We start from the raw sequence: 15,943 nt of genomic DNA, 5'->3' as shown, positions 1-15,943 counted from the left end.
GTTTTATTACTTTGAAAATCTGTATTTAGAAATTTTTCATTTCTTTTTTAAAAAATGACAGGAAATAAAAATTACCCATACCAAATAAGCCGTCTGATCACGATCTACAACTTTTTCGCTATTTACTGTAAAAATGATAACTGGTTTTGTACTGTAAAAATGATAACTGGTTTTGTACTAATTGGGATATAGCTATAAGTCCAGAAAAATAAGAAAATATTATTGAAAACAATGAGAATGAATAACGATAAATGAGAAGTTTGTATGCTTGAGTATGCAATAAAATAAACAAAAATACAGTTATTACATTACAGACTTGTTTAAATAGCCAAAATTAAAAATGACCTTTATTCAAATTCTGTACAATGAAAAAAGTTTACGCAGTTCACTGTAATAGTTTACAGACTAAATAATTATTACCTCTGTCGGGTCCTCAGATTGTTTGTGTGTATATAAATCAATCTTGGTATATTTTTTCACTAATTTTGAAAGGATTTACCGTTGAAGACAGAGGCAAGCAGATTCAAAGATGAGAATTTTATTCATATTTTTGCTCGTATGTTTGCACACAGGTAAATGTATTATATTGCTGATGATTTTCTAATTAATTCAATAATTTTATTGTAATGTGGTATGTAATGCATAAGCGCGAGTGTCAAATTAAAACTAACTCCATTTTTAAGAGGGACAAAACAAAGTAAACTTGAGGAGTTTAATATAGACTTCATTATCTGGTGTCTTAATACTTTCTCATACAAATTATCAAAGTGTCTCTCTTTCTGCTAGTAACTGATGCATCGTCATCAACAATAACAACGGCGGGGCAACCAACAACGACTACAACTGAACTTGCAGCAACTACACAATTACCACAACAATCAACAACAACAACAACGCTAGGTGAATCAACAGATTCTGCATCCGAAGCCTCAGTATCAACGATAGGAACAGCGAGTGTTGAATCATCTGGATCTACAAACACACCTGAAACCACGGTAATTTTATCTAAAGTTTGATTTCAATTGAATGTTTTTACCATACAAATGAAATAATTTCTTTTATACTACATGTAAATGTAACTTTACTAATTGACGTAGTTTAATATTTCTGTCAAATGTATTTAGTTTTATTACATGTATGTAAGTATATAACTGTTGATTGTATACCAACCCTCTGACTTTTTTGTAGGGGAATTGATTCATTAGCGCTTTGTCGAAATCACTTCCATCTCTATTTTAAGGACTAAAATATTTCTCAAATACGAACTTTCATGAGTACATACGGCAGATGTCATGAAATTTTTAGTGCGGCACGTTAACTAGTGTAATTCGTGTGGTCAGTCATTAAAAATGCGTGTCCCTAAATGGAAAAACAATCAGCAAAACTAAAACTAGAAGTATTTTTTTAAAAGTCACTCGGCCGATGTTAAACTGCTTTTACTTGCACAGGTAATTTAGGAGCTTTGCAATAGCATTTAATTTTAAGATCAAGAAAACTGTTTCTTTATGGAACTGTCGTGTTTTCCTAAGTGTATCTTACACTTTCGTGTCCATTTATATATGCGTTATTAATATGCAAATATATATCATTTTGAAATCCTTATTAGTTAAACACATCAATAATCATAATAATGATATACCACGAATTACTTAACATTATCTACTGAGTTTACCTGAAAAGTTCGTTTTTTTATATTTGGTGTCTTCTGATATGCACACGATATTCCTTTAGATTATTTTTTAACTTGCACATGAATACGTTTCAGAAAGTTCCTTTATATTATTATACAAATTATAAGATAGAATATGAATACATTTATTTTGTTTTCAGACAAGCGGCAGCGCTGTCGTTACAGGATTTGGGACTGTGACAATAATCTTGATATTCTTCTCCAGCATTTTCCATATATTGATGAATCGATTTTGAAGCTGTCTCTGTAATGAGCAATAAAAACTTTTGTACAGAAAATAATATCATGAAGATACCATTTGCAATGTGTCGACTTGTTTTGTATAAGCCGATCTGGCACCACAAATGAAGCTGAAATGTAACGCTGAAAATGTGTGTAGCTGCGACTTTTACCGAGTCCATTGTAATAAGTTGTGTCTGATATATAATGTTTTTTTTTCTTATTCACGACATATCTTAATCAGATGTATCATATTTCTATGTTTTATGTAGGTAATTGTTCTTTTAATTATTTTACTTTTACTCTTATAGCTATGTTCTCATTTGAATACTTGCTAATAATATTAAGATTTATTTCAATTCAAGTGTACTATGCTCAAATTTGATATAAGAAAATATTGATAATTGCTACATAGTCTTTTTGTAAATATAATATTATATAAACATGTTTTGTCTTAAATTAAAGAAGATATGTTACGTTTAAAATTCTATACACTATATGTGATCACAATATGAATATATAGTGTCATTAAAAAAAAGTGGCAGTTATTTTAAGAAAAGACTAACCATACTTGAGTTGTAATAAGGAAAACAGCTTCCAATACCCTAGTTATTTATTCTTTTATTCAAACTAGACAAATTCAGTAAGAATTTCATAGATTTCAATAAATTTACATTAAAATATTTTACTAAAGGATGAGCATAGTTCATTTTAATACCAGATTCAACCAGATCTTTTTAAAAAGACATGTTAGTGATCACTATCTAGTAAACACGTTAGAACATCTAAAAATAAGTTATCAAGTAAGACTTGTAAAATTCTGTTTTAAGGAGTACTGCAAACTTATTAAAGACAAGTTGCAACATGCGATAATAGTTCATTTTGCTGCTATGTGATGCTGTTATGTTTTATCCTAAACATTTTTAATTATCAATTATTGGTCAATGACTATTATAAAAGTCACTATTTTTAAATATGTAGCCAATTCAGCTCAACCCGACAACGAATAAAAAAGCATAATGCCACTTTAAAATTAATCATTAAGTAAAGGTGTACTTAAATCTCTAGCACAAAGCGGTTGTTGTCTTGCCTAACTCTTTATGTGCTTGCTATACAATATCATAATAAGTATCCAAAATCATTATCGCTTACGTACGCTTATCATATGCTATTATAATTTAGTATTTTTATGGGTTTTTTTCTCTTTCATTATGAATTATACTTTGCCTTTAATGTAACCATAATAAAAATCATATAATCCTGACAACCACACAAAATAACATATTTGAAACACCAGTAAATGATTCTTTTTTTTATATAAAACTATTACAGACACACTGCTCTGCTTATCTGACCAATCATTCCTTTCAACGACAATGGCCGCAAGTCGCTCTCTGACTTCTATCTCTATAACTATAACTATCATATTATCTTAATTATTGTCCTTTTATTACTTCCATGCGCAGTTATGAAATTAAACATCAATTAGTATAAAATATTTAAGTTTAAAATCTTACCTACTCCAACTTATAAATAATTCAATATGACTGCACTTTAGTTGTTGTATCCACCACCGTTTTCGTTTGTTGTCCTTTTATAACTCATTTCACTCTTTACAAGTGTAATTATTTCATGTAACAAGTACATTAATATGCGTTGTTACTGTACACATTATGCTCTATTTTTGCCATTAAAAGAAAAGAAGTTTACATAAGTCTTTCTTTTCAATCCTGTGTTATGTAATGCTGTTGTACATAGTTGTATATCTTTGAACTTTATGAAATAAATATAATATTAAAATTAAAGGTACACTTTTCATAGATCTTTCTAGTATTTCTTTGTTATAAGCGTGTCATTGACTTAGTTCGTAAAAACTTCAAAAACTCTGAAATTCCTTTTATTTGTTATAAGTATAAAGCACCTGTAAAACATGTTGTATTTAATTATAATACAACTGTTTCCGATTAAGAAGATTAGTCTAACATTCCATCTTATTACATATTTCTTTTACCATCCAAATTTTCTATCTACTACATATTGCAGTGGTTCCAAATTTTACCATTCAAATTATTTCCATACTTTTAATTATCACAGGTGATTTTCATATCTTAAATGACAAAAAAAACCTTTATTCATTTCCGTAAGGACAGAAATATATTATTCAATCATTTATGTTTTCTTTGAATTCCTGATCAGTTACAAATTATTTCTTCTTACGTATTATTTTAGAGATTAGCCTGTCCGTGCTCTGCCTTGTGCCTTGTCCTGTTTTTGTTTGGGGTCCTCCTGGGCTGCTTGCCGCTGGTTCTTGTAGCTGGGTCAAATAGCCCAATTAGGGAATTCAGTAATTTTCGATTAAAAGGCGTCGTTTAACCTAGACTTACTTTACGACAACAGAGAATAGCAATTTTAGCATCCCACTCATATTTATATCAAATTTATCACTAGCGATTGACTTTTCTCTACCAAATGAACTTTGCAGTACTAACGCTTATTTCTTAAATGAACAATCACATATGTAATACTTCTTACTTTAAAGTCGACGTAAATTAAAATGAGCTCAAAATTCCGTATTTGTTCTCCAAAAACATTAATGTTCATTTCTAATTCTACTTCTTGTACTACTACTATATTTTTCTATTTTATTGACGTCTTATCTGACTGCCTTAAAAGCATAGATTATATAATCATCCATTTTAAATGCATTTGAGTTTTGCTTTAATCATTTTAATTCGATAATCCACCACAAGCATCATGGCCCGGGAATGTCACGTACATATACATGTGTAGAATATCGCTCCAATATTTGACGTCAATAACACAAACTGACTTCCAGTTATCGTGAAATAAACAAAGACACTGAAGAGCTAGTGCAACCCTATTTAGTGTCTGCACGACAAGCCTTTACTAACATTGGAACTTACATTGGAATCATGGTCCGGCAGAATAGAATTAAAAGAATAACGTATACAAGAGTTTTCATGCGCTTTTTATACATATTGGAAATAGTAGGTCTCGAAAAAGCACTGCTTACTTTTGACGCGATTTTGGAGCTAAAATAATAAATCAAAATTTTACAATCTTTAAATAAGTTTTTGTACTTTGACGAAGACACAAGCTCATCGAAACACATATAGAATATTGTTCATCTGTACTTTGCAGATCAACAACCAATCAGCAGCAAAACAATCGTTTTATTTGTATGCAAACTGACCTTGATGAAATACCAAGTCTGTTATTTCCTATAAACTACGAGAACTAGAACTGCCACTGTCATGGCGTTTGTTTGTTTGGATTTTACGGCACGTCAACACATAAATGGCCATAGCGTGCCGAATGCTATAATAGGCTTAAAATATTATGTAAAACTTTGTAAATGATACTAAAAAAGAGCCAATCAGATCCTTTAATACAAGTTTATCTCTTTCAAATAATCGATGATTTTTTTTGATGGAATTGTATTAAAGAGTTCTTTGAGTGAGTTTACATTATAAAATCTGTTACGGGTCTGTGAAAAATCATGACATTCCAGAAGAAAATGCTTGACAGTAAAATTTTCATTACAACCTACACAGAAAGGGGCATTGTCATTCGTAAGGAGATAAGAATGGATAACTTTAGTGTGTCCAATTCGGCATCGAAGAAGAACTGTTTGATCATGGCGGTTTGACAAAGACAGAGATGGTGACACATCAAGAGATGGGTTTATATCATGAAGTTTATTAAAGACGGCATTGTCCCAATTTGCTTTCCATTCAGATGAAACGAGTTTATTTATAGCCGTTCTAAAATCACAAGCAGGTAACAATAAATCAGTTTTTTGAAAATTTAATGCTTGTTTAGCTAAAGCATCTACTTTTTCATTTCCTCGTATACCCACATGACTTGGAATCCAATATAATTTAACAGATTTTATTTTAAGTATATCATGAAATCGTAAAAGAAGTTTCTTTATCATGAGATTGTCAGATTTTTTTTATTTTTAATGGATATTAAAACAGAAAGCGAGTCAGAAAATATCACAAATTTATCATGGGTAAATTTGTGATATTTTCTGACTCGCTTTCTGTTTTAATATCCATTAAAAATAAAAAAATCTGACAATATCATGATAAAGAAACTTCTTGAATGTGCTTCAAATGTGAAAATCAACACACTGCGGACAGGCATTCTTAAGCAATTGAGCAGACAAGCTTATTATAGTAAAATCCCTGTGACCTTGACTTTTGACATAGTCACCTTAAAATCAAAAGGGGTCATCTACTAGTCATAAATAACCTCAATACTAAATATGAAGACTGTTGACTAAAGCATTCTTAAGCAATTGAGAGGACAAGCTTTATTTAGTCAAGGCTCCTGTGACCTTGACCTTTGACCTAGAGACTTCAAAATCAATAGGGGTACCCTAATGGTCATGATCAACCTCCATGCCAAATATGAAGACAGTGAGTCAAAAGTGTCTTAAGTTATTGGGCAGACAAACTTTTTCAAGTCAAGGCCCCTGTGACCTTGACCTTTGACCCAGTGACCTTAAAATCAATAGGGATCATCAACTATTCATGACCAATCTAAATACCAAATATGAAGACTGTGGGTCAAAGGAATCTTAAGTTATTGGGCGGACAAGCTTTTTTAAGTCAAGGCCCCTGTAACCTTTGACCTAGTGACCTCAAAATCAATAGGGATCATCTACTATTCATGACCAATCTGAATACCAAATATGAAGACTGTAGGTCAAAGGAATCTTAAGTTATTGGGCGGACAAGCTTTTTGAAGTCAAGGCCCCTGTGACTTTGACCCAGTGACCTCAAAATAAATAGGGATCATCTACTATTCATGACCAATCTAAATACCAAATATGAAGACTGTGGGTCAAAGGAATCTTAAGTTATTGGGCGGACAAGCTTCTTTAAGTCAAGGCCCCTGCGACCTTGACCTTTGACCTAGTGACCTCAAAATCAATAGGGATCATCTACTATTCATGACCAATCTAAAAATCAAATATGAAGACTGTTGGTCAAAGGAATCTTCAGTTATTGGGCGCACAAAATTTTTCAAGTCAAGGCCCCTGTGACCTTGACCTTTGACCCAGTGACCTTAAAATCAATAGGGATCATCAACTATTCATGACCAATCTAAATACCAAATATGAAGACTGTGGTTTAAAGGAATCTTAAGTTATTGGGCGAACAAGCTTTTTGAAGTCAAGGCCCCTGTAACCTTTGACCTAGTGACCTCAAAATCAATAGGGATCATCTACTATTCATGACTAATCTATATACCAAATATGAAGACTGTGGGTCAAAGGAATCTTAAGTTATTGGGTGGACAAGCTTTTTGAAGTCAAGGCCTGTGTGACCTTGACCTTTAACCTAATGTCCTCAAAATCAATAGGGATCATCTTCTATTCATGACCAATCTTAATACCAAATATGAAGACTGTGGGTCAAAGGAATCTTAAGTTATTTGGCGGACAAGGAAAAACCGACGGACGGCCGGACGGGGCGACGGCCGGACGGACAAGCTGATTCCAGTATACCCCCCCCCCCCCTACAACTTCGTTGTGCGAGGGTAAAATAAAGATAACAAGAATTTGTAAGAGTTACCAACGTACCCCGCCTTAGGGAAGTATTATATGAAGCATAAAATTGTGCTATTTCAAAAGATTTAGGTATGGACCAGGGGTCCGTCTTATCAACGATCGTACGATTTTGGAAATCTTATCGTACGATTTTGATCTTCGATTGTCGTACGCTCGATCGTAAGACTGTCTTATCAACGCGTTCGTACGTTCAACCTAAAATCTTACGATTTTATTAAACGTACGATTCTTACATTCTTACGCCTGCGCACTAACACGTACTCTTCAAAAAAAAGAGGTAACGCGCATTTTAATGTCAAACTTGAATGACGACGTCTGCCTTAATTCACAGATGTCAGAGAAAACAAAACAAAAATGTTAACTGGTCCGCTGATGAGCGAGACATGCTCATCAGCAAGTGCGAAGATGCAACTGTGGTGACAGAAAAGTTTTCCTCGTAGCTCACAGCCGCCGATGAGATTCGATTTTGGGTCGATGTGACTGAAAGGTATTATTTTTACGAATTTGACATCTGTTTTCGATCCTTCTCAGGGGAAACAGCCTTTTTTCGGCTGTAAAATACAGTGAAAAAAATCACTGCAAGCTAAATTTAGATTGCAAATTCTCATTTTCAAATAATAATAAAATATTTACAGTGATATTTGTATGGCATCATCTCTCAATATGCTCAAGTAATTAACTACCAGTGCTTGTAACCAGGGCAAAAAAGAAAATCAGGTTATTGTACATTCAATTCATAAAGATGTTTTACACAAAGGTTTTGGAAAACAGCACAGTATTGTTTGTAAAAGTGAAAGTAAAATCTTTATGTAATTTCATGTATTTTTCTCTTTTTTTTTAGGTGGTGGGGTGGAAGGCTGCTCTATGTTCAGCATAGTAGGACAGAACAACATATATAGTTTTAAAAATCTGTTTATTTTTTAATTCGGTATAGTATAAGCATTTTAATGTTAATATCAAAATTTTGTTTTCAAAAACTGATTCAAAAACGTTGTACAAAAGATCATGAAATAAAATTCAGTTGTTAAATTTTAGTGGTGCATAGAAATACTGGAAAAAAACCCAGAAGTAAATGGTAATTTCAGATGCCAAATGTAAGCTTTTATTTTATATCATATTTGCAAACTAAAACAATGCTAAGCTTTCCTTCATATTTAACATTTATATTAAGAATTCTATGTGTCTTAGTTTTTCAGTGTCTTTCAGAAATTGTTAGTCTAAGTTACTTTTTAACTTAGTCTAAGTTACTTTTTAACTTAATAAAAGAAAGAACTTATCAGCAACTGATTTTAGTAGTCTCATTCAGGACATAATATAGTGCCATTTGAAATATAAAATTGCAAAAATAAATTGTTTATATCCGATGACCATCAATGCATGTTGGTAATCAGAAAATACAACCTATTTCTTTGCTATATCGGAAGGAATTGAACAGGGCAAGTAGTGTTGCCATTCTGACAAGAAGTTGATGTTGTGGATTAATATATAGAAAATGAATAAGCCCCCAAAAAAGTAACGGTGTTTTAGCTTTTCACAGCTATGTTTCAGATACCAACTACATGAATTTACACAACATAATTTCCAAGTTCAATTCTTTTTTATTTGCTACAAATTTTACTAAATTTTACTCACATGAAATAATCCAAAGTCTGAAATTGAATCTCAAATCATGTACATACATTAGGTCAATTACCTTCATCAAATTTTAAGTTTAAAGAGGTAAAAGAATTGTAATAATTAATATAATACATTAATTTATTCAAGTGTGAATAGTGTCAGTGCCTGTAAGCGGACAGTTGAGCTGGTGAAAACAATGGATTGACCTTAAAGTAAGTTGGTTTTCTTACCCTATGATATTTGAACTAATTTCAACTTATTTCAAAACTACTGGTCAATTTGTACTTCCATATTTTTTCCATTTAAACAGGATTAAAATGTTTGTTATTTTAGTTTCATAAAAATAACATTCAGTTCACTCATGATATATCAAATGTCATTTCAGTCTTAGACTTAGAAAAAAAGCATCAAACACATGCAGGAAATGAGAAAGACTGGCGGTAGACCTGCCCCAATTCTTGAGCTCGACCACTGGGAGCGCAAAAGACAAGAATATAGATCAACAAGGCAAAGGTATTATTCTGATTACAGAATTTTATAAAACCTCAACTGTCAACATGAATTTCCTTCATGTTAATGGCATTTATAGTATTATATGTTTCATTGGTACTACTCAATGCTCGTAAAATATCAGAAAGGAATATGACCAGCCAATCAAATTAATTGGATTTAGGTAAAATATTCAAAACACCTATAGGAAAAAAAGACACAGTTGTATAGGTGACATGAATAACACGCCACTTCATATATGCACAATCAAATTCAAAAAAGCAATCACTATAATTACACTTTACATACAGTTAAATTATGGATTGAAGTTGATGTTTATATGAATTAACTAATATATTTTCTGCATGCACGTATTACAGACAATACCCAAATGCAGTGTGGAGGGAATTGAAAATGGAACAGATACATTTTACGGTAACTGGTTTATTTAAACATAATGTTTTGTGCTGTACACTTTTATTTAAATAAATGCCAACTTCAAAGTGGTGAAATTAATTTTGTAAAGATGTGATTTTCCCACATTAAGCATAACATAACATGTATTAGTTAAAATATAGTAATTCTTTATACGAGTATGTGCATATAAACACACCTTTTACCAGTGATAATATACTGTATATAATGCATATCTTTCAGAAAAAAATGATCCTACCAGTGACCAACAAACACCAGATCTTCCTGTTGGTACATGGTCAAGTGATGAGATTGAATGTATGTAACTATATGTTATTTAAATGGTTAAATAAAACAATATAATACAATATCTGTGTTACAATAATATATATTTCATGAGACAAATCTGTCAATAAAATGTCAATTTATCTAATATTACAGTCAGGATCAACTGGACTAAAGTCATTACATACTACATCTTGAATGTATATAAATGTATCTTCATTGGCCATGTGGCAACATATTTACAATATATGTAACTCCATGGGTCACATGTCATCAATGGCACCAAACCTTTTACACCATAAACCTTCTCATTAATATATGAGCTTTTAAACAAACATTATGTTTGCTATAAATGACTCTACATAAAACAGAATCCATTGTTACATAAAATGTGTACGGTCTACTATAGAGGACAGTGATTCTTATGAGGTCAAAATATGATAGTTAGTATCATTCTGTTTACAATCAATGATTTCTTTTATGCAACTATTGTTCTCATGTTAACTGTGAGTAAACTTTAACTTATCATATAGATAATCACTTGCTTATTAGACGCCGCTTGCAAGAAAAAACTTTAATTTGCTGCTATGCCAATGACGGAACAAAATGCTTTGAAATTATAATTAATGCATAATGAAAACAAATGGTTTGTACAAAGGAAATAGATTGTATTGATTTAAGGGTTGCAAATATATTCTTTACTTGATTTCAGGTAATCGTGTTGAAGAACTTGTAATCCAGCAAACTGCTGTGATGAAGGATTTAGTTGTTGAAGTTTCAACTTTGAATGAAAATTTTAAATGCAAATTTCGATAAATTAGTAAATAAAATTATCATGTTGAATTGAAAAGACCGATTTAATTTCTTAAACATATGTTAACTTAAACCAAATTTAAACACATTATATACCCTTAGATAAGCATTATACTTTAATCTGGTCTGTCAATTTAAGACAGTTTTGTTTTAGCATTTATTTTAAAGAAAAATGGATTGTCTTTATAAATGAACAAAACTAGAACTCCGCGAGTCGGATGTGTCGCCTTGTGAACAATGTAGTTTAGGAGAAATGGCCAGGACAAAAATGAAATATGAAAAATAACAAAGGGCAATAACTTAAAAAATAATAAGTGCAGAGCAGCATATCTGTGCACTGCACTTCTTATCAATAAGATCTATCATTCTATGATGTTTCAAGTCCATAGCTTTCATACTTGAGTAGAAATGACCAGGACAAAAATAAAGTAAGAAAATCAACAAAGGGCAATAACTCAAAAAATAAGAAATGCAGAGTATCAGTTCTTATGCACTGCACTTTTTCTTAATGAGATCTATCATCATATGAAGTTTCAAGTCCATAACTTTTATACTTTCGGAGAAATGGCCTGGACAAAAATTAAGTTTGAAAATTAACAAAGGGCAATAACTCAAAAATTAAGAAATGCAGAGTACCGATTCTTGTGCACTGCACTTCTTCTTAATGAGATCTATCATCCTATGAAGTTTCAAGTCCATAGCTTTTATACTTAAGGAGAAATGGCCCGGACAAAATTAAAGTATGAAAATTAACAAAGGGCAATAACTCAAAAAATAAGAAATGCAGAGTACCTGTTCTTGTGCACTGCACTTCTTCTTAATGAGATCTATCATCCTATGAAGTTTCAAGTCCATAGCTTTTTTAGTTGAAGAGAAATGGCCCGGACAAAATTAAAGTATGAAAATTAACAAAGGGCAATAACTCAAAAAATAAGAACTGCAGAGTACCGGTCCTTGTGCACTGCACTTCGGGTTATTGAAAGAAGCATGCATACCAAGTTTGAAGTCAATCAGACTTATAGTGACTGAGTTATGCTCCGGACAAGCTTTAGGGGACGCCGACAACGACGCCGCCGACAAAAGTAACCCCTATATGTCACCTTTTCAAGGCGACACAACAACACTAGGGACCCAAAGGAGTTATGACTAAATCAAACTTTTAAGTCTATTTTTTTAATTTTCCTAACTTTGATTTAAATTCAGTTGTTAGTATATATCCCAAAATCTCTCACAAGATAAAACCAAGGACATAAACTAGTTCAAATTATTTTAAATCTATTATGCACTTGTTTTCTTGCCAGACATAGAAATATTACATCTTGTGTTCAGTCAGTGAGATATGGAAAACAAAGAAATAAACAAAACAAATATCCTCCATAAATACATTTTCATTCATAAAAGTGTATTGGCTACGCCCTCGTGATATAATTCCTCACATCCGAACTCCAAATAGTGATGTTATTGAGCAATAAAATCACTGTCTTTGGTATAATTTGCACCTTTTAGACCTATAGACTTTAAATGGACTCCATTGATGTTTAAAAGCCTAAAAACATAACATTTGAATTGTTACATAAATGACCTAGGGCACTTTTAAAAGAAATATATACAATGATAGTTAAGCAATATACTTTTAAATAAATTGAAAATAGCCAGATTTGACTGAAAAGCGTTTAAATGCTTTTTATTTTGGGTCACTTTTTACAATTTGAAAAATAATTCTGGAAAAACGAAGAGCGCAAATGATCTGAAATTTTGCACAAAGATTAGTGGTCTAAACCTACATCTAATAGTACATTTATCTGGAAAAAAAATATGTTCAGTCCCATCATGTCAAAAAACCTCAGTGGAGTCCCTTTAAAACATTCTAACAATTCGATCTCTTAAATTCCCAGGACTTTTAGTCCAACATTTTGATCAATGCTAGACCATTCTGGGTGCTTAGGAGTATGAAATTATTTACCGAGAGGGTTCAAAACATTTAAATGATGACAGCTTGACACGTCGCATTAAAAGATCATGTAAAATGCTAAATTGCAGAGTGTGAGAATTCTTATAGGCTAAAACAAAATCTATCAAGAACTAAGACAAAACAAACACCTATTACTGAAAATGTATCATCTTGTAAATCTCATTGCATTACAACAAATATAAATTCAATGACAGACAGTATGTTGACGTATTAATCCTGTAAGACAAAAAAATTGTCAATAATCATAATTCTGAGCCAAACTGGTTTAAACAAGACCTTTAAGAAATGCAATTTAAGGATGCCGCAATTTCTGAGATGTTAAGATTTAAGGCAAACTTGCATAAAATTTTAAATTGTTATATTACATTGAAGTATTGCTCTTCCAAAGGGAATTCTTGTTAAATGTAACCTAAAATAGAAAATTTTTAAGGCAGTAGAACCAGAAACAACTTCTTTTACCAGTTAAAAGCAAAGAAAAAAAAAAAAAAAAAAAAAAAAAAAAAAAAAAAAAAAAAAAAAAAAAAAAAAAAAAAAAAAAAAAAAAATCAAAAATTTTTAATTTTTTAAATTTTTGCCAAAAAACCCCCAAACCTTTGGGTTTTTATTTTATTGTAAGTAATTAAGTTAAAAAGGGGAAATTTTAAGTTCAATTTAACCCTTTAAAAACACAGAAAATCTTTTAACGGCTAGTAAACCAGAATATTTTTTCTTTTTTTTCCCTTACAAACAAGGATATTCGTTTCACTTAGGTAGAGATAGCACTATAGAATCAGTGAAGTGTAGATTTTATTGGCCCGGAATGTCCCATGATGTTGCACTTTGGATAAAGCAATGTGAAGCTTGTGCCAGGTGCAAACCAGGTCCTGAAAAAGAGAAGTTTGTTTGTTTGTTTCATTTTACGCCTTTTTCCAACAGTATTTCAGTCATATAGGCGGGTAGTTTCCTATCCATCGTTCCTGGAGAGTTACACCAGTACTAGACTACCTTCCTCCGCGCTAAACTACCAAAGCATCTCCCGGGGATCGAACCCACGCCAGAGAGGTAACTGGATAAGAAGTCATCGACTCTAACCCCTCGACCACGGAGGCGGCTGAAAAGAGAAGTCTGAGATTCAATAGTTCAGAGCTGACCGCCCTTTTGGAAATTGTCCCAGTAGATATCCTGGGTCCTCTCGTCCTCACAAAACAGAGTAATGAGTACATTATAGTTTGTGACTGTTATTTCACAAAATGGTTTATGGCACATGCAGTTCCAAATCACACTGCTTATACAGTTGCCGATATATTGGTAACCCAAGTGTTTTTACAATTTGGTTTTCCAACTCAAATTCATACCGACCAAGGGAGAGAATTTGAGTCATATCTTTTCTCTCATATTTGTAGTCTTTTGGATAATGATAAAACTAGAACTTGTCCGTACAATCAAAAATCGGATGGATGACGGTGCTAGGGGGCGTGAGGGATGTTATTCCTCATGTACAGACTTAATCAAACCGAGTCTGCAATTCTTATGTTATTTTGTTGTGATTGATGCTTCCGAGGGATCACTTTGTTTCCGGAATTAGGTGAGCGCGCTAATAAAAGTGTGATTCAAATGTTGAAATCTTTTGTTTCTAAGGAACACTGGGATGACCATTTACCATATGTGATGGCAGCTAACAGATCAACTCAACAAAGCAGTACTGGTTGTAGCCCAAATCTTTTGATGCTAGGTCGTGATGTTGATAGCCCTATAGATCTTATGGTGGATCCTCCTCCGGGACAATCTGAAACAGAATGCCCAATTGAATATGTAGAATGGGTCAAACATGCTCTAAGACAACCGTATTCATTTGCATATAGTAACTTAGGAATTTCTGCAAGCAGACAGAAACGTTACTATGACCGTGGTTTAAAACCCAGACAATTTTCTGAAGGCAATTTGGTCTGGAGATGGTATCCTCCTACTGCAAACCAGAAATTAGGTCAAGGCTGGGCAGTTCCATATTTAGTTTTCGATCTTTTTTATCATGTTTTTTGGCCAAGATCACAAACTTGACATATAAAATACAAAAATCTGAAGACAGTAGTAGATCAATCATAGTGCATGTAGATCATTTTTAACCCTTTGAAGGGAAAGAAATTCCTGTTGATTGGACAAAACAAATCAATTCTCATGAAGAACAAAACGAAATTGATCTTGAAGAACCTCTAAATACCAGTTCGGACTCTGAACTTTAAACACAATAAAATTCATGTACACCTAAAATGTTCCATTTGCTCCACGATCTAGGAGAAGAAGAAAAATCAAATTACGAGAAATATATACAACTAAATTCCAAAAATAAATAAATCACGAGTCATAGAATTTGTTTATTACATTGATAAACCAATATAATATTTATCATATTCTGTTAATCATGTTTGTATAATTAATATTATGTAACATATTTCAAATTTGAATATTTTGCATATTATTAAATAAATTTATAAACATGTTTAAAGGGAGATAACAATTGTGTGCATATTTTAATATAAGTTCAAGAGTTGGCCTTCTTTGAAAAATGATAAACAAGATCAACAAGGAAAGGCGGCGTTCAATGAACGCAACTGAGTTTGTATTATGAACATTAATCATTATATTCAAATTAAAATTGCATTAGAGTAATGGTTATAAGCATGTAAATAAGTGATATTTCATATTTAAGTTTATCAATTTAATTTATCAAATAAATTTATAAAAATGTTTAAAGGGAGATAACAATTGTGTGCATATTTTAATATAAGTTCAAGAGTTGGCCTTCTTTGAAATATGATAAACAAGATCAACAAGGAAAGTCGGCGTTCAATGAACGCAACTGAGT

The 15,943-nt window shown here is 32.0% G+C and overlaps 1 protein-coding gene across 2 annotated transcripts; it reads left to right on the top strand.

Annotated features, from left to right (window-relative positions):
• Positions 1-440: 440 nt before the first annotated feature.
• On the top strand, positions 441-1,989 carry LOC132739561 (mucin-13-like). 2 transcript variants are annotated; one of them, XM_060727287.1, is made up of 4 exons: positions 441-572; positions 787-830; positions 873-995; positions 1,831-1,989. In XM_060727287.1, the coding sequence occupies exons 1-4, from the start codon at positions 530-532 to the stop codon at positions 1,924-1,926; spliced, it is 306 nt and encodes a 101-aa protein (XP_060583270.1). In that variant the 5' UTR covers positions 441-529; the 3' UTR covers positions 1,927-1,989. The 2 variants fall into 2 exon arrangements, with proteins under 2 accessions (XP_060583270.1, XP_060583261.1); XM_060727278.1 differs by having other exon boundaries at positions 451-572; positions 787-995.
• The last annotated feature ends 13,954 nt before the right edge of the window (positions 1,990-15,943 follow it).

Source organism: Ruditapes philippinarum, unplaced genomic scaffold, assembly GCF_026571515.1.
Source record: "Ruditapes philippinarum isolate M1 unplaced genomic scaffold, ASM2657151v2 ctg655_1_1_1_1, whole genome shotgun sequence".
In the NCBI taxonomy this organism is placed as follows: Eukaryota; Metazoa; Mollusca; class Bivalvia; order Venerida; family Veneridae; genus Ruditapes; species Ruditapes philippinarum.
The sequence above is the reverse complement of the archived record's forward strand: the minus strand, read 5'-3'. Positions and strand labels throughout refer to the sequence as shown.

Excerpts from the sequence above, each read along its gene's own strand:
- LOC132739561 (XM_060727278.1), top strand. The coding sequence starts at position 530 with ATGAGAATTTTATTCATATTTTTGCTCGTATGTTTGCACACAG. Across the intron at positions 573-786 it reads GCTCGTATGTTTGCACACAG|TAACTGATGCATCGTCATCA; the intron begins GTAAATGTATTA and ends TCTTTCTGCTAG. Across the intron at positions 996-1,830 it reads CAAACACACCTGAAACCACG|ACAAGCGGCAGCGCTGTCGT; the intron begins GTAATTTTATCT and ends TTTTGTTTTCAG.